Source organism: Heliangelus exortis, chromosome 1 (genome assembly GCF_036169615.1).
Source record: "Heliangelus exortis chromosome 1, bHelExo1.hap1, whole genome shotgun sequence".
NCBI lineage: Eukaryota > Metazoa > Chordata > Aves > Apodiformes > Trochilidae > Heliangelus > Heliangelus exortis.
In genome coordinates, this window is record NC_092422.1 from 2,994,448 (window position 1) to 3,016,923 (window position 22,476).

Consider the following 22,476-nt stretch of genomic DNA (forward strand, 5'->3'; position numbering starts at 1 on the left):
CACATCCTTCAGCCCCTTGACCATTTTGTTGGCCTCTGCTCAACTCTCTCCAGTTTGTCAAGTACATTCTCTTGCCTTAGGAAGGCCACATCTGGATACAGGAACCAGATGTGGAGTTAGATCTGCCAAACAGAGGGAAGTAGCAGCATCTCTTGGCTTTCCAGCTACACTTTTCCAAATACAGCTCAGTTTGCAGCTGGCTTTCACTCTCAGTAGGGCAGGAATTCGATTCATGGACAACTTGTGATCCACCCAGAACCTCAGGCCCTCTCCTGCAGAGATGCTTTCCAGTCATCTTGTCTCTAATGCAACTAATATTGCATTTGTTTTTCTTCCAAGGTGCAAGTCTTTGCTGAACATCATGAAATTTCAGCAAAGAAATTTCTTCTGCTCTGATGCAGAAGATCCCTCTGAACAGCAGCTCAGCCACTAACCTATCAGCCACTACTCCATTCTGTGTCCTCCACAAACACATTAAAGGCTCTGTCCCACCAGTTTAAATACAGAAATGCAGCTTAAAATAGTGTGCAGCCCTTTTTTTCCTTGTTTCTGCCCTGTAATGCTGCCCTGAGTTCATCTTCTGCTTGGACTTACACTACTTCTGCTTCTGACTTCATCCTGACCATTCTTTCCCCATTTGCCTTCCAAATTCCTGGCTTAGCTGTGTTTTCCTTCTGGTCTCCCCACCCCACACTTCCAGCAGAGTTGCCTGTCCCAAATCTTCTTCTGCTTGGTGGGTTTCCTACCTGGAAATGGGTTTCTCTCCTTCTCTGCTCTTGTCTCTGGGACGCTTGACTCCTGTCTCCACTCCATTTTCTAGGAAAGACAGAAAAAGCAGAGAGGAACCCCTTCTATTGTCACTTTTCAGAATGTTTCTTCACAAAGGAATGTTTTTTTTGATGTCACCTTTCCTGTTTGCTGTTGCAAAATTCACTCACCCTCCCGGAGACAACTGTAACATCAAAATAACCTCTGAGGTCTTACAGGATCACAGAATCATCATGGTTGTAAAGGACCTTCAAGATCATTAAGCATGCACCAGGAAAATGCCTGTCTTCAATTCAGTGACCACTAGAAATGGACAAGTGGAGGAAACCTGTGGAACTCACTTGGTTTTGCCACGAAGCAAATCAGCCACGATTGACAGCATGGGAGAAATGCAGTGTTCACAGTGTTGCTCCCTTTTATATCTGCCAAAATTTTCTTCAGGATCATGTTGCATCAGCTTCCAAGTGCTTTTCCTTGTGAGGGAGGGAATGCTGCACACCCCACTGGGTCCTCCTCAAAGAGTTTCTCTGTGCTTGCTCAGCCCCTTTTCCCTCCTGTTTCATTTTCAGCCTGTTACCCTGGTTACTACAAACATCTGTTTTGTCCCCCCCTGGTGAGCTGATGTCCTCCCCTCCTTGAAGGTGTCACATATCCCCAAACATGTCACCTGGCCAGGGCTCCCATGTCTGCCCCTGCTCTGCACAGCTCAGCTCTGCCTCTCTGCAGAGATTTTCCCACCCTTCCCTCTTGGATGCTTTCCAGCTTCCACTTACACTTCTCCATTACCCATCATGAGGAGCTGATTTCTAAAAACTTCTCCTCTACTACATTTCCCTTCTATCTTTCACTTCTTCTATTACCCCTCATTTCTCCTCCTCTCTTTTTTCTGTCTCCTAGATTTTCTTCTCACTTTTCCACTACAGGAGACCATAGAATCATACAGGGGGTTGGGTTGGAAGGGACCTTAAAGAGAATTTATTTCCAACCCCACTGCCATAGGCAGGGCCACTTCCCACTAGACCAGGTTGCTCCAAGCCCCATCCAACCTGACCTGAGACACTTCCAGGGATGGGGCAGCCACAGCTTCTCTGGGCAACCTGGGTCAGGGTCTCACCACCCTCATAGTGAAGAATTTCTTCCTAATGTCTAACCAAAATCTCCTCTCTTCCAATTTAAATCCATTGCCCTTCATCCCCTCATTCCATGACCTTGTGAAAAGTCCCTCCCCAGCTTTCCTGGAGCCCCTTCAGGCACTGGAGGATGCTCTAAGGCCTCCCTGGAGCCTTCTTTTCTCCAGATTGAACAACCCCAACTTTCTCAGCCTGGCTCCAGAGCAGAGATGCTCCAGCTCTCTGATCATCTTCAGATTGAACAACCCCAACTTTCTCAGCCTGGCTCCAGAGCAGAGATGCTCCAGCTCTCTGATCATCTTCATGGCCTCATTTGGACTCACTGCACAGTTCCAAGGACCCCAGAATTGGACCCAGCACTGCAGATGGGGTCTCCTGAGAATCCTTTCCCTTGTATTTAGCCTTGTTGAACTTCTGCAGTTTGCCTGGGCCCAGCTCTCAAGCAGACTGAAGGTCAGAGAAGGTGCTGGTGGGCAGCTTTGCTGTATTTCAGCCCTTCAGATATTCAACACAACTCGGACAGAGAAGGAAACTCTCATTAGAAAGAGGTAAGTGAAAGAACTGCATCTACATCTGGATAGTTTGTTGTGGAGTTTTTGGGTTTTTTCCTTTTTTGTTTAGTTTTTTTGGTTGTTTTCCAAGGGCTTGTATATGACATACTACAACATACTACAAAGCCTTGGTTTTGGGAGGAGATGGACCTAGTTTTGTGGCAAATCAGACTTGTTTCAGGATTGGTGAGACACAGGCTGAAAATTTTATTCATCTGAAAGATGTTGTTAATCGAGTTTGAAAATCTTGACCAAACTGGTCCACATGGACAGGCATGAAATGGGAACCTACAGTCACCAGCACCATGGGCTGGTTGCTATTACAGCAGATCATTTAGTACATCCTGTTGTAATTTAGGTTAAAAAAAGCTAATCCTGAGGTCATGTGTTTCTTACACAAGCTTGCGTGTGTCGCTGCCTTTGCACGTGTGTGCACATGGGATAGTTTTTGGAAAATAATAGATATAGCCAAAGGATTCCCAGCCATGCAAGGTTAGAAATGTTTTTCTCTCATGGGGAGATACAAGGGACTTAGGATGTGGTTTTTATTTGTTTCTGCCCAGAGGGTACTGGGTTTCTTCAAGACGATACTGAATGGCACAAGGAATAAATAGGAATAGGAAAGAAATGCTCTGGGCTCCAAAAATGTTAGAAAGTACCTATTGGGTTTGATACTAATCCACCTTGGTTAGTTCAGGGCTGAGCAAGGTCCCTGCAAAGAGGTCTGTGGTCAAAAGCTCTGGTACTCTGCTCGGGTTTTGTTTTGTCTTGGCTGTGCAGGAAAAGCCAAAAAAGCCAATGCCCTTGGAAATGAGGAGTTGACTTTCCAGGGATGGCCAACGTGAGTCATGGCTTGCTGAACTTCTTGGGACTCTCTCTGGGAGGGTTTCTTATGCTTCCAGTATTGAAATCTACCTGAGCCCACTGCAGAGGATGATAGTTTCTGGGAACAAATCACAGCAGCCTGGGGTAGGAAATGTTTGAAGGAGACCTATTGTGTTGCCTCATGCAAAAGGATGCAGAGGGGATGCTGCTTCTTGCATGCAATAAAATAAAAAAAAAACCCAAAACCCAACCCAAAACAAGCAGGTTGCACTGGCTGCATAAATCCCATATGTCCTACTGTACCTCTCAGAATCCCAGAAGGATATTCCCTGGCTTAGCAGGATGAGCTTTCTTTGCATCAGCAGAGGCTGTTGCAGAAGCTTTGTGAAGGAACTGTGAACAAGGGTGGAAATTTAGGTTACAAAATCATAGTAAAACCAGCCTGTATCGTGCCAGCTTGTTAGCATGATGAGGCAAACTGGCAGAAAGATGTGTGATGTGTGACTAATGGCTACATTTGATGCTGGGTCAGGTATTTTGACATTTTGGCTTCTTGCAGGCACAGAAGCAGCCAGGGGAGGCAAGAGTTAGGGCTGTCAACTGTGTACCTCTATTTTAAAGAATAATAGGACACAGAGCTCCCTTTTCTCTCCATTTCCCCTGTCTTTTCTTTTTTGCTCATATTTTCTTTCCTTTATGCTCCCCATCTCATTTGAAATGACAGAACTGGCTGGAGATGGCTCATGTCACTTCTTGGTTGCTTGTGCTGCTAAAAGAGAAATCCAAATGAGCCATGCTAAGGCTTATTCCTCCAGAAAGCTGTTTCTGCTCCCAGGGAAGTCAATGGAAGTCTAATTAGTCCCAGATGTTTAGAAATAACAAGCACTTCCTTTCGGTAGAGCCAAACAAAAGAAGTGTTAAAACTGTTAATTAAATGGGTTTGGCTCTGTCATCAGGTTATTAACTAATTCCAGCCAGAGCAGCCAAGCTAGAGCTGGCTCTCAGAAGGAGATTTAATCTTGTGTGCTCCACACAAAAGGCATGAACACAGCGTGTGGTTAAATAGCTGGAGCTTCACACCAAGGAAAAAACTCACAGACTTCAGCATCAGGCTCCCAAGTAACCCCTGGGTTTGCTTCTTGTGCTAAATTTCTCCTACAAGTATAAGAACTTGAGCCAATGGGTAGTGTTGGCTTTTGGAGGTGTTATGTTGAGCTCTGTTGCTGCTGGTTTGGGCAAATGCTTCCCTACATCTTCACTTGATCTCCTTGTTCTCTAAGATATGGAGCTGCTTCAGGAGCAGAAGGGAAAGGTCTGTGGAGTCTGAACACCACAGAAAAATAGGAAGACATAGCTTTGCATCTGTGAAGCATTCCAAGCTGGTGCTTTAATATATTCACAACCCTGTGCTTTTTACAAAAGTCGAAGGTGTTTTTATTGTACAAAATTCCACAACAAAAACTACCAGCCAGTTTCTTACATAACTGCTTTAAAAATAGAATTAAACCCTTTTTTTTTTTTTTTTTTTTTTTTTTTTTTTTTTTTTGTAGTGTGTTAATTTTGACATTCACTAGCTGTAAGAAACAGAAACAGAGCAGCAATTTGAGTTATTTACCTGGGCAGGTTTTGGTTTGATTGCTGTTTCTCTGACATGCCTCAATGTACAATTCCTGGCATTAACAGAAAACCTGATATAGTTCATTTTAAAGCCATTGAACCCCGTTGGTAGGTCAGGCTCCCACTGTTGGTGAACTTCACTCCAAAAGGGTGAAAATGCTGTCAAAGTATAGGACACAACTTATGCCAGTGCCAGTTGGCCATGTTAAGCCCATCACTCAATGAGAATCTATATAACTTTTCTTACAGCCAGTCCTCTAGATCCTAATATATTTTTTGGGGGAGAGAAAGTGAACATCTGATCTGAATAGTAGCCCAGGACTAGGTTCCCTGTGTATTGTTTCACACCAGTATCTTTAAAACACTTTTTTTCCTGTCTAGCCTTCAGTGACCTTTAAAAAGTGACCAGTTGCAGTGAGTTCCCAACAGTTTCCCTTAGAAACATCAACATTTCAGTCCAATGGTAGCTGGTTGAAATTCATTCTCCAAGGTTTTTCTTTTAGAAAGCCTTCACCTCAGAGAGGAATTTCTTCACATTAAACCCAGTTAAATATGTATTGCACGTGAGGAGCAAATTTCTCCTCTTTGAGTTGAACTGTGGACCTGTGGCCTTCTGAGAGCTGGGGTAACACAGTGCAGCTGTTTCATGCCTGAGATTTTTTCTCACATCCCTCTTGGGTATTAAGTGCCAAGAAAAATTAACTTCATCTACCTCTCATGTCTTTCTCCAGTGGCTGGAACAAAATATTAAAAACAAAGGGAGGTATCCAAAGAAGTTCCTACCACCAAGGTCTTTGGTTCTCATGGATTTTCTTGATGGCAGCCATGAGCACAACCAACATGAGCTGTGATTTCAGTTTCTAGCTAAAATCTCCTTGTTTTGGAACTTGTGGGAGATTTACAATCAACTTGGCTTGAAAGAGCATTTATTGGTCCACCCTGGAATTGGCTACTACGCTTTAAGGTTAAAATGGGTTAGGAATCATTTCTAATTATTTCTGTTATTTCTAACCAGACAGGAAAAAGCAAAACCAGCTCAAAGCAAAATACCTCACGGAGGTACAGAACTTTGAGAAGGGCTTTCCTACTCAGTTGATGTCATCAGTGACTGCCATAAAACCATAATTCAGTTGCAATACTCATTTTGCATGAAGTATCTCTAAGCTTAGTGAAAAGTCTCAGGCTCTTGGAGGGCTTTTCTTTTTTTTTTCTTTTTTTTTTTTTTTTTCAGGGGGTGGATCTGGTTTAAATTACACATCCTCAAAACAACAGCAGGGCTTTACAGAAGCCTCTTCCACCACTGTTTAAACATTTTTTCAGAAGATCTGCTTGTGAATAAAGCAAGTGCAAAAATATGGGAAATTATCCCTGCAACCCAGAGCACTGGAAGGGGTGCAGTTCAGGGGGACTTCAAAACCATCTTCAAGTCCACAGTTAAAAATCAAAGATGAGAATTTTACCCTTCATTTCTACACACTGGCAGTGTAGCACCTGATTTCTTCAGTTTTCAAGGCATTTTGTGTTCCTATGCTTTAAACTGATGGCTGAAGTTTTGCCTGCGGAAGCAAAAAAATGAACCCACACCAACGATGATCACAGATAAAACCAACACAAATGTTAATATAATAAGGAAGTTGATTTTCTTCAGATCCTCTTTTTCACAGTCTTCTGGTCGAATGTTCCCAATGTGCATCTCCTCCTGATACCCAAAATTCTGAGTGTTCTGGCATGTTAAGTGCTCTACGTTAGGGATCTGGACATTTTTGTTCTGGATCATTGATGAGAGCCAGATGTTTCCACAGCAGTCGAGTGGGTTCCCAGTGAGATACAAGTTTTTAAGGGAATTTTCTAGTGCTAAAATATTGCTGTTCTGTAATGTACTAAACCTATTGTTCCTTAGGTCCAGAACTTCCAGTGGGGAATCACTACCCCACTTGGGCAGCCAGTTGAGCTGATTTTCCGAGAGGTTTAAATGTTTAAGGTGACTAAAACAAGGCAAGTCAATATTTAAATCTACCAGGCTATTGCCATGTAAATACAAATATTCCAGAGACTTTTCCAGTCCTGATAATGCTTTCACTTCTATTTGCAACCCAGGGTTCAGGGAGAGATCCAAGACAACCAGAGAAGTCTTGTAGAAAGTGTATGCTGGTAGGAGGGTCAGCATGTTGTCTGCCAGGTCCAAGTACTGAAGAGCAGGAGAATCCACAAAAGACACACAACCACTTTCCTCTCCAGCAAGTCTTTGCTTGGCTAATCCTGAGTACATACTGCAAAGGCTGATGTTATTGCTCTGTAGATGAAGCAACCTGAGGGTAGGAAGGCTGGAGAAAATATCAAATGGCAGGGTCTGAAGGTGGTTGTTTTGAATATGGAGCTCCTTCAAATTCGACAGCGTGCCAGCATCCAGGAGAAGGCTCTGCAAAGCATTGGAGCTCAAGTCAAGGACAGTTAAAGAGATCAGTGAGCTGTCATAAGACACTGAAAATGCCTGAAGACAGTTTTTACTGAGGTTAAGGGTGTGAAGGGACAACATGGATTCAAAGAACTCGTCTGGAATGGATTTGATTTCATTATAACTTAAGTCTAAATACATAAGATGGGATAAATAAAGAGAACTTTTGTTCCTAGTTTGCTTCTGGTCAAGAAGATGGAAAGGAGCATCCAGCCATTCGTTTTCCATGTAGTCCATCTTATTATGAGGGGATTCAGCAGTGAGCTGGATTAGATTCTTTGACAGATTTAGAGTTACCAGTTTATTTACCTGGGGGAAGACTGGGAAGTGAAGTAGTTTGTTTTCACTCAGATCCAAACATCTTAAACTATATTCATCCTCTGACTTTGCAGTGTGGAAGGACTCAATGCTATTCCTGCTAAGGTCAAGTATCTCCAGCTGCCTGAGGTTGAAATCAGAGATGCAAGTAATCGAATTCATGGAGAGGTTGAGTTTGGAAAGGTTCACTAGAGTCTCAAAAGCACCTTCTTCTATTTCCATGATGATATTACTCTGAAGATCTATCTCCACAAGACTGGGAGATCCCTGAAACATCTGGTGTGATATCATTATAATACTGTTGTCTGCCAAGGAAAGATACCGTAGGGATGGAGCTTGTTTAATGAAATACTCAGCCATCCCATTGTACAGACTGTTGTGGGACAAGTCCAGTATTTCCACCTTGGGTAGAAGTCCAAGCCCCTCTGTCCCATTCTGAGCAAGTTCATATAGGTGATTATTGGCTAAATTTATTTCCAGCAACCTCGTCATGTGTGCAAAGACTCCAGGAGCGATGAAGCTGATCTGGTTAGAACTTAAATCCAGGCACTGGAGGGAAGTGTAAAATGATAATGGCATTTCAGGGATGCTTTGTATCACATTTCCAGACAGATCTAATTTGTTTACGTTCGGATGGAGCTCACGAGGGATTTGGTGAAGGTCTTTGTTGTGGCAAAATGCCTGAGAATTTTCCTGCCCCAAAAAAAGAGAGAAAAGAGGTTGTCATATCGCAAGGTGAAAAACATCTTTGCATGAAATGTAAAGAAAATAACATTCAGCATCCAGGCAGATCATTCTGCTGAAACACTGACCACACTCTTTTATCTAAATATTCAGGCAACAAGGACAACCATCCTCATGCTTCTTTGCAGTTAACAGCACTCATTTCATTTTAAAGACATTTATGGCTTGCAAAATACAATCACAGAATTATAGAATGGTTTGGGTTGGAAGAGACATTAAAGCTCATCTAGTTCCAACCCCCCTGCCATGCACAGGCTCACCAGGTTACTGCCAGCCTCATCCAACCTGACCTTCAACACTTCCAGGGATGGGGCAGCCACAGCTTCTCTGGGCATCCTGGGCCAACCTAGGTGCTGTCTCACCAAGATGATAGGGAAGAATTTCTTCCTAAGATCTAAGCTAAATCTGGAGCTTTATCTGCATGTGATGCCTACTGAATGTTCTTTTTGCACCTTTCAGACTAATTTTACCATTCTTCAGGTGGAGTTTTGCTCTTTCCATTGCAATCAGGCACTGTTTCCTCCCATTTTTTCCTGCTGTTTAATTTTCTCAGCTTGGTCACTGAATTAGATTCTGCAAACCCTACTTGCAATAGTAAGCAGTTCTTAAAAGAGCTCCAGTCTGTTGATGGCCTATGTCCCAAAGCAAGGATATGGAGGGAGGTATAAGGATCCTATGGCACAAAATCCACCTCTCTCCTTAGTCACATGTATATTTGATCTATATAATATATTAAGCCATGGCTTAATTAAGCAATACATCTTTAACCAAATGGGTTTTCAACTGCTGAAGCACTTCTGATTCAAACCTCCAAACTCCTCCTGCTTTTACCATCTGTATTTATCCTTCTCTTAAGGCAACATTTCCCTTCATCTTTGCCTCCTGCCCATACAAGACACCAATGATACAACATGGTAAAGAAAACTCATGTAAATCCAGCTTTTAAGAGGAAAAAAGCAGTGAGGCCTAGTGTGGGTCATGCCTTTTCAGTCAGTTATCAGCAGCAAGGTAGAGAAAAAAAAAAAAAAGTGTCAAAGTCAAATTAATCTTCTAGATGCATTTCTGCTCAACTGCAGCTAGGATTGAGTCTGTGTCCAGAGCAAAATTTGGAGGTCTTGTTTGTAAGGAACATTGGAAATATGAGCATGATCACCTCTGCATAAATATCAAGCTGTTGTTTTTGTTCTTAAGGAGAATATACAGCAACGGGAGGAAGTGGAATGTGAAAGGCTTAAGCAGCATTTAATTAACTGGAGGAAAACTCTTGTTATGAATGTATTTGGGTGACTGGGTCGTGGAGTGTTTGTAGAGAGATCAGAAAAAAAAAAAAAAAAAAAAAAAAAAAAAAAAAAAAAGAAGAAAAAATATGTTGAACCCTAACTTCTGGGGAGAAGCAGAATCCAGATTCCATGATGCAATGCTTTTCAGACATCAAAGAAACATTAAAAGTAAAAAGCATAAAAAGCATTAAAAAATAAGTGTTTCATGTGAGCCTTTAGGTGAATGAAGTGATGGGTCTGTTTAGGAGAAGTGGGGCAATAGTCAGCGTTTTGTGAATCTCTTTTGCATCTTGTGAATTTTGGAGACAGCACAAAAATGTGCCAGAGAAGTCCAAGTGCTCATCCAAACTCCATCTAGACACAGGCTGCTCTGCAGTCCTTCCCATGAGACTTCTTTTCCAAAGATCCCAAGTAAGTGGTCTGTTAAAGCCTGAATCCCCTATTTTATTTCCCCCCTCGAAATCACAGCCATACATTAAAAACAATAACAAAAAAAAAAACCAAAAAAAAAAAAAAAGAAAAAAAGGGAATTTGGAATTTGGCATTTTCTAGCTTCTTCTTGACATTATTTCTTTCCTGTGAAGCCACTGTGGAGTTGCTCATTTTGAGCTAAAATGTGCACAGAGCTGGGCTTAGGTTTGACACTCAGAAGTGGAGCAGGGAGTCTCTTCATTTTGTGGAAGAGGGAGAAGCCAGAAAGATGCAAAAAATCCAAAGTGAAAAAGCAGCAGCAGCCTCTTTGCAGGCTGAGGCAGATGCCAGCTTTCTTCCCACACTTGGAGCCAGATCTCAAAAAGTGCTGAGCACCCTCAGCTCCTTCTGGGCATGGCAGCAAAGTTCTGATCCAGCTCCCATTGGCACCAGTCAGCTGGTTTCCACTGAAACCAGTGCAGGAGAGGTCAGCCCCAGTTCACCATGTATCCTGCAGGATTGGACCTTTAATCTACACCCAGTGAACACTCCCAATGTTTAAAGGGACTGATAAAATCTATGCCTCCCACTGTCTGCCATTTGTTCCTATAACATTTTCTCTCCCATATGTTTTTTTTTTTTAAACATTCCTTTTCACTGACATATTTTGATCCTCTCTGAATTTCTTATCTAGTCTGTTCTGCACCATCTTTTCTCCCCCAAGGCTCAAACCACATGAATTTCATTCTCATCAGTGCTAGGAGAAGAGATGAAGCATGTCTCAGTGGGACAGAGCAAACAGCATCTGTTTGTGTCTATCTCTCCTCCTCCCACCCCACTGGGTTGGTAGCCTAAGGCTGGAAAACAGTTTTTTTGCCAGTCTCATGTTCCAACTTCATCATCTCTGCCAATGCTGCAACTTCTTTGCTTGAAGTCCATTGACAAGAAGTGCAGGGTGAGGAGCTTTTGGTCATTTTGTTGTCTGGTCTCATTCAGGTGTTGGAGAAAAAGTGATCCAACAGCTCCTAAATTGAGAATCATTTGGATTCTGACTCCAGTTCATCACCAGATGGAAGCTGTCACCCACCTTAGTAAGAACCCTATAAACAAAGCTCCAAGCCTGATCTTGTGTTCTGTATCAGCTCACAAATATTTGACCTAAAGAATTTGGGATGGAGCCACTTGGTGCTGACTTGTGCTTGCACAATGTTCACAACTGTTCTCTAGAAGTCCAGGAGGAGGCTCAGATACACACCAAAATCTTAGCAGTTTGCCCAGATACCACATATCAGCTGACCTCTGATAACCAGATTTTAATGTGTTTTGCATGACCTCCCTGCAAGGTAAGGTATAATTTGCTAAAAACCCTTCCCATCTATGTTAAGAAGCTCTTCCTTTCCCAATTAACATGAGTCAGTAGAAGCAGCATCTCTCTTTGGGAGGTAAAAGATGAACCAGTGGAAATCCCTCTCCTTGGTTATCAGTATGAGGTAAGAAGAACCTCCTGACATTCAAGGTTTGCTTTGCTGTCCCTCAAATGGGCAGAAGCTCAGAAATTTGCATAATCAGTGCAGCTTAGTCCTGTGTCAGGGCTCCTGTAGGGACTGCTCACTTCCTAAACCTCTTCCCAAGGCTTTGATTCAATGACAGGAACACCAGAGGTGAGTCAGAGAGGGACACAGCTTTCTGACTCATGGCTCTTCCACGAGATCTGGAATGAAAGTTTCTATTCCTGAGCCTTCACTCTTTCAAAGGTGAATTCCAAGGGAATTTGGAAGGGACCTCAGACATCATTTACTCCAACTTCTTATCCAGACATGGTTGCTCATCCAACCTGACCTTGAATACTTCCAGGGAGGGGGAATCCACAGCTCCTCTGGGCAGTCTGTGCCAGTATCTCCCCACCCTCATACTGAAAGACTTCTTAATATCCAGTCTAAACCTTTTCACCTTCAGTTTAAAACCATTTCCCTTTGTCCTATCACTGGACACCCTTATGAAAAGTCTGATGGTGTAAAACAGCAAGGCTGAGATGGAAAATAAGCAGGACTCATCAATTAATCCAGTAGCTCCCTCTTTTTTTAACTGTCCTTGGATTTCCACTTCCTTCCTTCCATTGGACCAAATGCCCAGCACAGGGAGGCAACATCAGTGATGCTGAGCTGTTAATTTATACCAGCTGAACCTCCCAGCCCTTGTCTGCTGTGTGTTTACTGTTGGGGATGAATTTATCCCAGCCTCATGGCATAGAACCTTGGCTTTTTGGCTTGATGAAAGCAATTTACAGTGGAGTGGTAGAAAGAAGCTTGTGTTTATTTCTCAGCCCATCAGGACATGGCCCGGGATAAATCTGCTTGGATTTCATGTCTCTCCCAACCTTCACATGACCATGATACATGGGACCCAAGCTGTCATATTTACAGTGATTTCATCAGTCTTCCCTCTCCAGCCAATGATTTGAGTTACCCAGTCACCTTCCCAAGGTCTTTTTATATATATACAAGGTCTTAATTTCTCTGGAATTCAGGAAGTGCAGCACTACGATAGGGTGGGCAGGAATGGAATGAGTCCCATTAGGGAGATGTGTACAGCTAGCAAATTATTTTTTTCCCTATTTTGGAAATTCTTGAGGATTTCTGCTGAGCTACTTCAATGTTTAAAAAAAAAAAAAAAAAAAGGAAAAATATAAGTATTTTTAAATGGCCTGTTACCATCAGAAGCACTTGGATAGGGAAAGGGAAAAGTTCAGCTGTGAAGAACATTTATAACATTGTACCAGGTACCTGCAAAAGTTCTAGGAGCAAATTTTGTAATGGAGAGAGAAGTTTTGTCACTTTTTTTACCTCCAGCAGAAGTCAGGTACAAGTTCTCTGGCAGCAATGCTGTGTCAGAGCAGAGGAGGTCAGGCTTTGTTATTACAAAAGGGCTGGTAGAGATGAATTTCACAGAAGAGGTTCTATTTTAAGCACAAAACCTCAGGCTTGATACAAAAGAGTAGATTTTAGGTCTAAGTTCTCTCACTGTCTCAGCCACAGAATCCTTGTATGGTCTTGGGGAAATCAGGACAAAATATTTTCAGCCAGTTTCCCCTTAATAAAAAATGGAGATAATGGCGCTTTTTTTTTTTTTTTTTTTTTTTTCCCTTTTCATGTGCTGTCAGTACAGCAAGGACATAGCCCAAGAACAACCTGGAGAGCATCCACTGACCCAGCAACCCCCACCTCTGACCTGACCCTTGGAGGTTGGTTCTGTTTGCAGCCCCAAAGCTATTTGTGCAGTTCTATGACAAAGAAGTCCCAACCTCCTCCAGGATCTCCAAGGATCTCCCAGCAAAGAGACAACCTTACCATTTCACAGGCCATCCCTGCTGTGGGCTGATTGTTGGAGGTGCTTCTGTTGACCACTGCCAGGAGGAAGATGATGTAGAGTTTCATGGTTCTGCAGGAATAAGGAATTATGGTTATATTTCAAATGTGGCACGGGACTCAACACAAGCAAAAACTGGCACCAGGACATTGTCAAACATGGAGAAAGAGACATGGAGTGCAAGAAATTAACTCATCTCTGAACCTACAGCACTTATGACCTGCTTATTACCTTTGTATCCTTTTGAGCCTGCTGGGAAAATCACACAGAACCACTGAATAATTGTAGTTGGAAAAGACCTTCAAGATCCTCAAGTCCAACCACAACCTAATTCTACCAAACATTAACTTAACTCTACCAAGTCCATGTCCTTAAGCACCACCTCTACACATCATTTACACACCTCCAAGGATGATGACTGAACCACCTCCCTTGGCAGCCCAATCCAGATTTAAAACCACCACCACTGAATAAGTTTCTTCTAACATCCAATCTAAACTCCCCCTGGCACAACTTGAGTCCATTTCCACTTGTCCTGAAATGAGAAATCATAGAATCACAAAACCACAAGATTTATATGAGGACATGAAAGGAGAGTCCAAGGCAGTTCATAGGATGCCCCATAGGATCCCATAGGATTTCAGTTTCCACCCAGGCCACCCCATGAATTCCAGATGCTGAAGCTGGGCAGTGCATTTGGCATCATGGAGAAAAAAAACCACTGAAGACCAAGCTACCTTCACTCTTCTCACAGAGGCAGCTCAGGTTCTTTCATCTGGGTTGGAGTTTTGGGGTGCCAAGTTCTGAGCAAAGTGAAGGGGTGCCACTCAGAAACAACAAGCTTTGGGAACACTTTCCATTTCCATCCACAACATTTTCCTCTCCTCTCATCCAGAATGTCAAAGAGCTTTTACACACTCATCCAGATTTGTTCATATAAACAGCTGTAAAGAATGGACTCAAACTTGGTGTCTAAATATTAGTTTTCCATTTTACACATCCTAGATATGGGCAGGCTCTTAAATACTTCTGAAAGCAGAAGGCTTACCAAGAGGCAGTAATAAAGTGGAATGGATTTATGTAAAAGAAGGAAGAGCTTAACTGCTTGAAAAACACTCCAGAAAGGAGCACAGAAATAACTACAAAAGGAGCAAACAGCAGTGTGAGGCTGGACACTGGGCAATGGGAAAAAATCCAAGAGAAACCAAGGCAGAGTATTTATCTTTTCAGATGTTTTGTTTCAAGGTGGACACTAATGTGGTCTCTGGCTGTGGTCACTACTGACACAATTTCCAGGGGTCACTTTTTTATGGCAGCCCCTGTTGCAAGCATGCAGGACCTGTCTGTATTTGTATGGCTTCTTGCAGACAGGTCTGAGCTGACACATGCCAGCTCCCACCTGGAAGCCAAGCAGCAGGACTTGAACCACTTCTCTTAGGTCTTTCCAGGAGCAAACTTGCATCTGGCAAGCTCCAGCTGCAGGCCGACCCCATGCACATGTGTCACCAAATCCCAGCATCAAGGCTGGAAACAAAAGAGAGAGGAACATTCCAGTTGGTGAAGGTCCCTCTGCTTAGTCCCAGTTTGAGGGATGCAGCTGATGGTCACTCTTCCAAGCAACAACTGTAACTGGTCAACAGAGCAATTGATCAACCAGATTCACTACAAGAACCTGCCCATCTCTCCACTTCCCAACCAGAGAATGGTTATGAATGAGGAAGAAGCAAACTGGGGGGGTTTAGACCACATCTGCTCTGTTTTCTGATTGCACATTCCTTCCAGTTCAGGAAAACTGATGGATGATGACCTGAGACCCCAAGCTGAATGAGCTTGGATTTTATCTCTGTGGCAGGATCAGAAATGTGTTCCCCAACTCTAAAACAAGACCAAAGGTAATTATTCTATGATCCTGCTCTGGCCAGGGGATTGGACTCAGTGATCTCTTGAGGTCCCTCCCAGTCCCTAATACTGTGATTTCTGTGATCCCTTTCACAGAATTTTACAGAGAAAGCAAAAAATGTCCTCTAAAAGGAGGAATTGTGTATGGCATCCTCACCTCTCTATCATTCCCCCTCTGTTCCACATTCATCTGGCAACTGGGTGCCTCCTCTTAGGAGGAGAAAATGAGTTTTCTTGCTTGGATGTTAGTTTGCTGTAATTGAGAGAAAAAACAAACCTACAGATGATGACAAGGCTTTACTTTTGATGGAAAAGACTTTCCATCAAATGGAAATAGTTTCTCTTTAAATCCAATGAATTAAGCTGAGGGGATCTCCATGGTTATTACCCACAGCAAGGCAACACCCTGATGGACAGCATGCATCCCATGTGCTCTGCTCTCACTGCTAAAAAAATGTTATTTTTTTATAAACGTTCACTTCATTCACTTCATTTATATTTAAATATAAATTTATAAATGTTTACTTCATTAATGATAAACCTGACAAAATCCAGGGTCAGAACATGCTGTGAAATGCCCTAAGTTGTAATTTTATAAAGCAATTGGGAAATAGATGTATTTGAACACAAAAAAATCTGATTGATTGGCTTGCTGTGTAAACAGCTCTGTAGCAAGCAAGGATGATGTCCCTCAAGGTGCTTCCAAGGTGGTTGTTGCACCCTGAAGCACTAGGATGTGGTGGTCTCTTGAGACCCCATGGACTCCATCCAGAGGAGGGTGATCCACTCCTAATGGTACAGCACAACCTCCTTGCTCCTGGAAATTCCCTTTCCCAGGAGATTTTTAGTCCAGCTGAGGAGCTTTTCCCTGCCTGTTTTTTCTCTGGACAACCTTTAGCTCCTCAGCAACACACAGAAGTGACACAGGACTTCATCCTCCTCCTCCTCCTCTTTGCCCTCTGGGCTGTTCTCAGATGCTCACCATCACCACCCTGTCCCAGAGCAGAGCTCAGGGCTCACTGGACCTCCATGGACCTGGAGGGCATCACCACTGTCCCCTTCCTGCTGGCACTGGCACTGATATCTCTAAACAGAACCTATGAAAACATCCTGCAAGCAGAGCAGTAGCAGCAACTCAGACAGAAGGAGCTTTTATTATTTTCCCAGAGTAGGAGCAGCTTTGTGCTCAGTGCCAGTTTGTGATGAAAAAATCCCAGCACAACTCAGAGCTGAACTGAGCTCTGAACTCCAATCAGTGCCACACCTTTCCATCGTGGTACTTCCAAATTACCCATCCCCCTATAAAATATACAGATGATTCCAGTGAGTAACACCCCCAAGGAGTCTTAAGTGGGTCAAATAATTTAGCATCTAGAAAAAGCATGGTACCCACACCACGTCAGCACAGCCACTTAAGAGATGGGAGGACAAAGGCAGAGAAGAGCAGTGATTCCAAGACACATTTGAAACTGTGAGAGAATCAGGGTTTAAAGCAAATGTGCCCAGATCCCACTCCAGAACAATATTTGCCTCCCCCTTTGTTACACCATTAACCCTGAAACCACTTCAAAGTAGTTGCTTGTAGCTAAGAACAGCAGCACCTTCCAAATTTCCCCCAAAGGCAATTTTTGTTACTTCTTAGGCAATTAACAGAGACGTCATCCCGTGCCAAAGAGAGGTTAAATACAAAAGATTACAAAAAAAAAAAAAAAAAAAAGCAAAAAGAAAAAAAAAAAAGAAACACCAACCACAAACCAAACTCCCCAGGGTCGAATCCTTTTTTCACACAGGACTCTCCGCTGCTAAATCAGAGCCTTTGGGGTTAAAAGGAGTGAGCATTATTTCACATTTACCTTGTCTGAAGGGTTTCTTGCCTCCCCAAAGGTGGTTTATCATGTCTTTAAAAAGCATATCCAGCCCTTCCAAACCACCTCACTCCTGGGACCGATGAGATTTTTGACTTCAGCTTCACCTTCCCCCATTCCGAGGCTCCGAGAGGCTCCCCCGTAACTTCATAACGAAGGCATTTTCAGGCAAAAAAACCTCATATGGGACAATGTCTGCTTTAAATTATCTTGCTCCTCTTTCTCCAAACTCCTCTCCGGGCTCTGCCTGGGTCCAAACCACCGCTGTGCTCCGGCTGGAGTCAGCTACTGTGTGACATCCTGAAGCCTTTGCTTGGAGGGGGGGTTGAGAAACAAGGGGGATTTTTGCCAAAGAAACTCTCAGGATGGGGCCAGGGGTTTGCTCAGGGGAAGAAGTGACTTCTGGTTGCCAATGCCACTGTTCAGCTGCGTGCGTGGTGCAGATCAGTGTTTACTTTAGGGTTTTGTGTCCGTGAGTTACATTCCCCAATGAGTTGCAGCCTGTGCCTAAATCATTCCCTGCATCATTAAGAAAACAGCACTTGAGGAGTAAAGGTTTCAAATTCACTGTTGAGATTTATATAAAAAAGCCCAGAATCTGGGAACCTGTCCTGAAAGGAAGAACTTTTTCTCTTGGTGGTGGTCCCACTGATCAGAGCATGAGAGGAGTCTGCTGGTGGGACTGGGGTGAAGCTGGTGACAGCTTCAAGGCATCAGACTTGATGGGTTTTCATGGCACAAGGCAGGAATTAGGGAGAACGAGGGCAGAAGGATGAGCTGCTGGATTTTTGGCACTGAGTACGTAGTGCTGAACCTACCAAACCTGCTGGGAAAAATTCCCCTTGCAGAAGGGGTGCAGAAGATGGTTTCAGCTTTTTATTTATTATTTTGTGCTGCCCTCTAGGGCTGGAGCAGCTGTCTAATTGCTGGTTTCCTTGCTTCCTTTTGCTAGTTAAACCTGCTTCTGGAAAACCTGCCTTTATATAGACTTCCCCTTTGTTGTCTCTTAACCTCGGAACTGTTTCAACGAACTTTTCCCATGGTTGAAATAAAAAAAACCAAAAACCAAAGAGCTGGGCTTTTAGCACCTCGTTTGCTTTGCAATTAACCCTGAAATGTGGACAGGTGAGGCATGAATAGGTGTAATGGGCAGAAAAATCCACGTTTAGTTCTCACGACAAAAACCAGCTGTGGAGATTGACTCAACCAAGTTCACCTTACCTGGGCTATCATCAGATTAGTTTTAATCACCTTCTCCCATCACTGTCCCATCATAGTGTCTTGGTCAGAGCTGGCTGCAACTCTTTTATTCACTTGATCCCTTTGTCACACCCTCTAGACACAAGCTCCCCTTTTGCAATCCTCTGGGGTGAGCAGGAAAATCAGGGAAAAACTTGGGAAGCTCTGTGGTGTCCAGAGATTTAAATGCCTTTTTGGGATGCTCTGGGTGTAGAGTTTGCATTGTCAGCAGTGTGCAATAACACTTGCAACACAAGTTTCACAAAGAAAACCTCAAAAATCTGAGGTCTTCAAGACGAGAAAAATACTTTAAAAATTTTTTTAGAGAGGATATTTTTATTTGATTTGGATATAGAATACAAATTATCATGTTTGTAATGAAGACTAATGAGCACCCTGGATGACTGCAGCTTCCCATTTTTCCCCACCTGGATGCCCAGAGCACTGTGGGAAGTCTGGATTTGCAGGGGAAAAAATAGCAAGGTTTTTGTTGGTCGTGCTTTTTAAAAAGCTCTGTTCCTCAAGCTGTGCCAGCTGAACTGTGAAGAAGAACCTGGACAGAAACAAATTCCAAAGCAGGAGGGAAGGGCACGCACTGATTCTGCTGCTCAGGACATTGCTTCATTAAAACCACAACTTTAGAGGACACCAATCACACTGAGAAAGAAAGATCAGCCCTTACTATCTTTGCCCTTTCCTAAAGGGGATCTGACAGCAAATATTTTCCAAGACCCTGAAGCGTTTGGCTGACTTCCCATTGTCAATATTTTTGTGTTTTGGGCTACCCAGCAGTTTACACCTTGGAGGTTTTTTTGGAACATGAGCATCTTATGTGCTTGGAAGCCACATCTGCAGAGCAAGGGTTGTCCCCACTGGACAGATGAGGTCACCTCCATCATACATATTGGAGAATCAAACTCTTTTGCCCATCTGCACAAAAATTGCAAGGGCTGTCCCTTCCCAGTGATGCCAAAGGCTTTGCATGTGTGACCCTGTGAATTCAGGCCCTCCCTGATTTTCCTGTGGCCTCCTCAGCACTTGCTGCCTGCTCAGTGTTTGCCAGCATCAGTTGGATTTCACCCCACATCACCCAAAGCTGGGGGGTCCTGTCCAACCTCTCCTCTCCCCTGAACCCTCTTCCCAACATGGCCCAGAGCATGAAGAAAAAGCAGATCCCAGCCACTGGCTCTCATGAGCCAGTCCACAATTTGCTGCAGGTTCCCAAGGGTTTCAGATCAACAAGAACATGGCTTGATGATTATGTGTCTTGAACCTCCAGACCTTTTGGAGTTTGTCCATCCATAACCCTGCTGCTTTCTAAGGCTCTGCTTTTGGGTTGAGTCCTGGGTCAAGCTGCATGAACCAAACTCTCCAGAGAAGCAAACCAAACAAGCTCCTGCCTTAGAAAGTGGATCTGAACTCCAAGGGCAGGAGTGGGACAAGTATTGCTCCCTTTCCACATGAATAGCTCCCTGGTGATTCATCCCACCAGGGAGTTGGATGAAACATTAATATTAATCCTATAAAAAAAAAAAATAAAAAAAATAGCCCATGCTATCCTCATCTACAGCCTTTGAGAAGGAGGTACAGGTCCATCTCCTGAGGCCCTGCAGCATCTCCAGGAGCTGCTTCTCCTGGTCCATTTAAATCCTTGCACTGTGCGTGGTCTCTCATGGGTAGATGCAGACTTCTGGCTGTCTGGTGTCAAGTCCACACGACTTTAAATGTGAATTTTCTCCTGTTCCCTTCCTTCCTTCTCTCTCTCTGTCCTCTCTCCACATGCAGCTCTATCAGGTGTGCAGCCAGCAGCATTTCCCCTCCAAAAATTACCCTTTCTAATGAATTAAACACAGAGAGTTTAGATGGTTGTCTTATTTTATTCACCTTTTTTTCTACTCCTTTCTCCAGGAAAGAAAAAAGAAATTAATGTCCAGTGCATGAAACCTACCAGTCTAGAGATTCGTGAGAGGGGGTATATGAAGGGACAGCAGTAGATGGGAAAAGGAAAACACTTTCATCAATAAAAACTGATGTAAACTGTCATTTGAAGATTAAACTATTTGAACATGTAATGCTCTGGCCAGAGAACGAAATTCCTGGAGAAACTCAAATTCAGGAACGAAACCAGAACCTTTTCTCACCCGCTTTAATCTGAGTGCAGCAGAAAGAGAGAAAAATTGCCTTTTAATTCAGCAATTTTTCTTTTGCTGACAGTGGAGTCAGTGTTTGAGAAAGGGTGTACTCAATTTTTATGATCTAACAGGAGATAAAATGAAGTGAGGAAAAATATTTCTGATAGATTTGAGTTGCATGATACCAATACCCCCCCTTGAATCCATCCATCATTGCATGAGTAAAAGGCCAAGCACTGACACAGCCACTGAGCTGTAACCATCTGCTTCAAAACCAGATGAATGATGGTGAGGTTTTGCCATTGAAAATGGAAGTATTTCAACATTTCAGAATAGTTAGATGATTTTAAAGTTGAAATAACTACATCTTAAAAAACAAACAAACAAACAAACAAGACAAACAAATTTCCACTGTTGTGGAAAGCCAAACTTTGTCTTCTATTTAAAGGAAATATGTTTGTACTTTTTATAAAAAAATAAAACAGCTTGGCTTTAGAGAATTATTTGTGACTTTTTGGTAAAGTAGGATTTTCTTAAACTTCCCCATTTCCAAATATTGCCTAAATATTCATTCCTCATGAAATCAGTCCAGATGCAGCAAAGCACTATCAGCAAGTCACCACGCACCCAAGGTGACATTCAGGCTGTCGGGATCTTAAGAGCAGCAAAATAACCCTGCCACCTCACACCTCGTGCTCCAGCAGAGAGAGTTCAATGACAGCACTGATAGTAAGAGATGAGATAAGCAGCATTTTGCCTGTTCTGCCCGGGGTCTGTGGGATTTGCCCAAGGCTATATTAGGATTCAGTCTCCGAGAGCTTCACCGGCGCACAGTGCTGAGCTCTGCAGCACTCCTGGTTCAGAGCACTGTGATGCAGTGACACCATAAATAGACTAAAGTCCTATGAAGAAAGGAAAAAAAGCCCAAACAAACCCAAACCATCTCCCATCTTCTTTTACTGTAAGCAGAGAGAATCCTAGCAAAGCAGGCAGATGAGAGCTGGATCGTTCCAAACTAACCGGTGCCTCCTTAACGTAAAGGATCTAACTCGCTGCATGCGAGTCCCTGATGGATTAAATATACAGCTGTGTGGAGAGAGCCATCTACACAGGGTGTTTAAGCAGTTCCTCAGCCTAGCCATAAACACAGCCTGTTTTATTTATACAGTACCTTCCTCATCTGTGTTATTTTTCAAAGGCTGCAGCTCTAAGTCACTGGAGCCCCTGTCTCAAAGCTCAACTTTCCAGCCGGCTCCCGGCTCCGCACGCGTCTCCACGTACCTGCTCTGGGGCTGGAGGAGGAGGAAGAGGAGGAGGAGGAGGAGGTTTCGCCTCTGCTAGCAGCCTTCTGTCTCCCGGACTCTCCCAGCAGCCTTTCCAGCACAAGCTGAGGAAGAGTTTCCTTGGGGAAATCGTACCTCTGTTGCATGCCAGCTGACTAAAACTCTGCGAGCTCCGAGAGAAGTTTGAAGTCACAGGGAAAAAAAATGCTCCCCATAGACTGGTCCTTGAATTCATTCCTTCGCAGTCATGAGCTCTTATATATTCCCAGGCTCCCCCGAGCACGTGAATACATACCTCTGTAATAGTTTTAAAATGTGTGTGTCCTCTGCTCTTCTCTTTATTTTCCATTTCGTTCATTCAACCTTGGCTTATTTCCTGCAGCTTCTCAGCTGGTAATTACACTCCTCTCGTATTGACACATGAAACAGTCTGTGAATACCACAAAAAATCCCCTCCCCAGGCTTCAGGGGCCACGTGCTTGCCTCTGAAATTCTCCTTCCTTGTCCCACGGATGCTGTCAGCCACATGGACCTGAAGTTTCTCGGGGGCAATGCTCACCAGGGCTGGGGGAAAACTAGAGGGAGATGGAGGT

General features: G+C 43.4%; 1 protein-coding gene and 1 long non-coding RNA gene across 5 annotated transcripts in view; one reads left to right on the forward strand and one right to left on the reverse strand.

Annotated features, from left to right (window-relative positions):
* LOC139806363 (uncharacterized) overlaps positions 1-22,476 on the forward strand; it is a 281,537-nt gene that overhangs the window by 85,786 nt on the left and 173,275 nt on the right. The window lies entirely within an intron of this gene.
* Positions 4,630-22,285, reverse strand: LRRC32 (leucine rich repeat containing 32). 4 transcript variants are annotated; one of them, XM_071763249.1, is made up of 3 exons: positions 22,179-22,285; positions 13,447-13,537; positions 4,630-8,357 (listed from the first exon to the last, which is right to left on the reverse strand). In XM_071763249.1, exons 2-3 carry the CDS (start codon positions 13,531-13,533, stop codon positions 6,417-6,419), a joined length of 2,028 nt encoding a protein of 675 aa, XP_071619350.1. In that variant the 5' UTR covers positions 13,534-13,537; positions 22,179-22,285; the 3' UTR covers positions 4,630-6,416. The 4 variants fall into 4 exon arrangements, with proteins under 4 accessions (XP_071619350.1, XP_071619272.1, XP_071619188.1 ...); XM_071763171.1 differs by lacking the exon at positions 22,179-22,285 and adding an exon at positions 21,882-21,968; XM_071763087.1 differs by lacking the exon at positions 22,179-22,285 and adding an exon at positions 17,218-17,688.

What these genes read in the sequence shown, in the direction of transcription:
- LRRC32 (XM_071762995.1), bottom strand. Translation starts at nt 22,118, where the DNA reads ATGAATTCAAGGACCAGTCTATGGGGAGCATTTTTTTTCCCTGTGACT. An exon ending in CTCCTCCAGCCCCAGAGCAG is followed by an intron (nt 8,358 to 21,881) that starts GTACGTGGAGAC and finishes TTTTTGGGGCAG; the next exon opens with GAAAATTCTCAGGCATTTTG.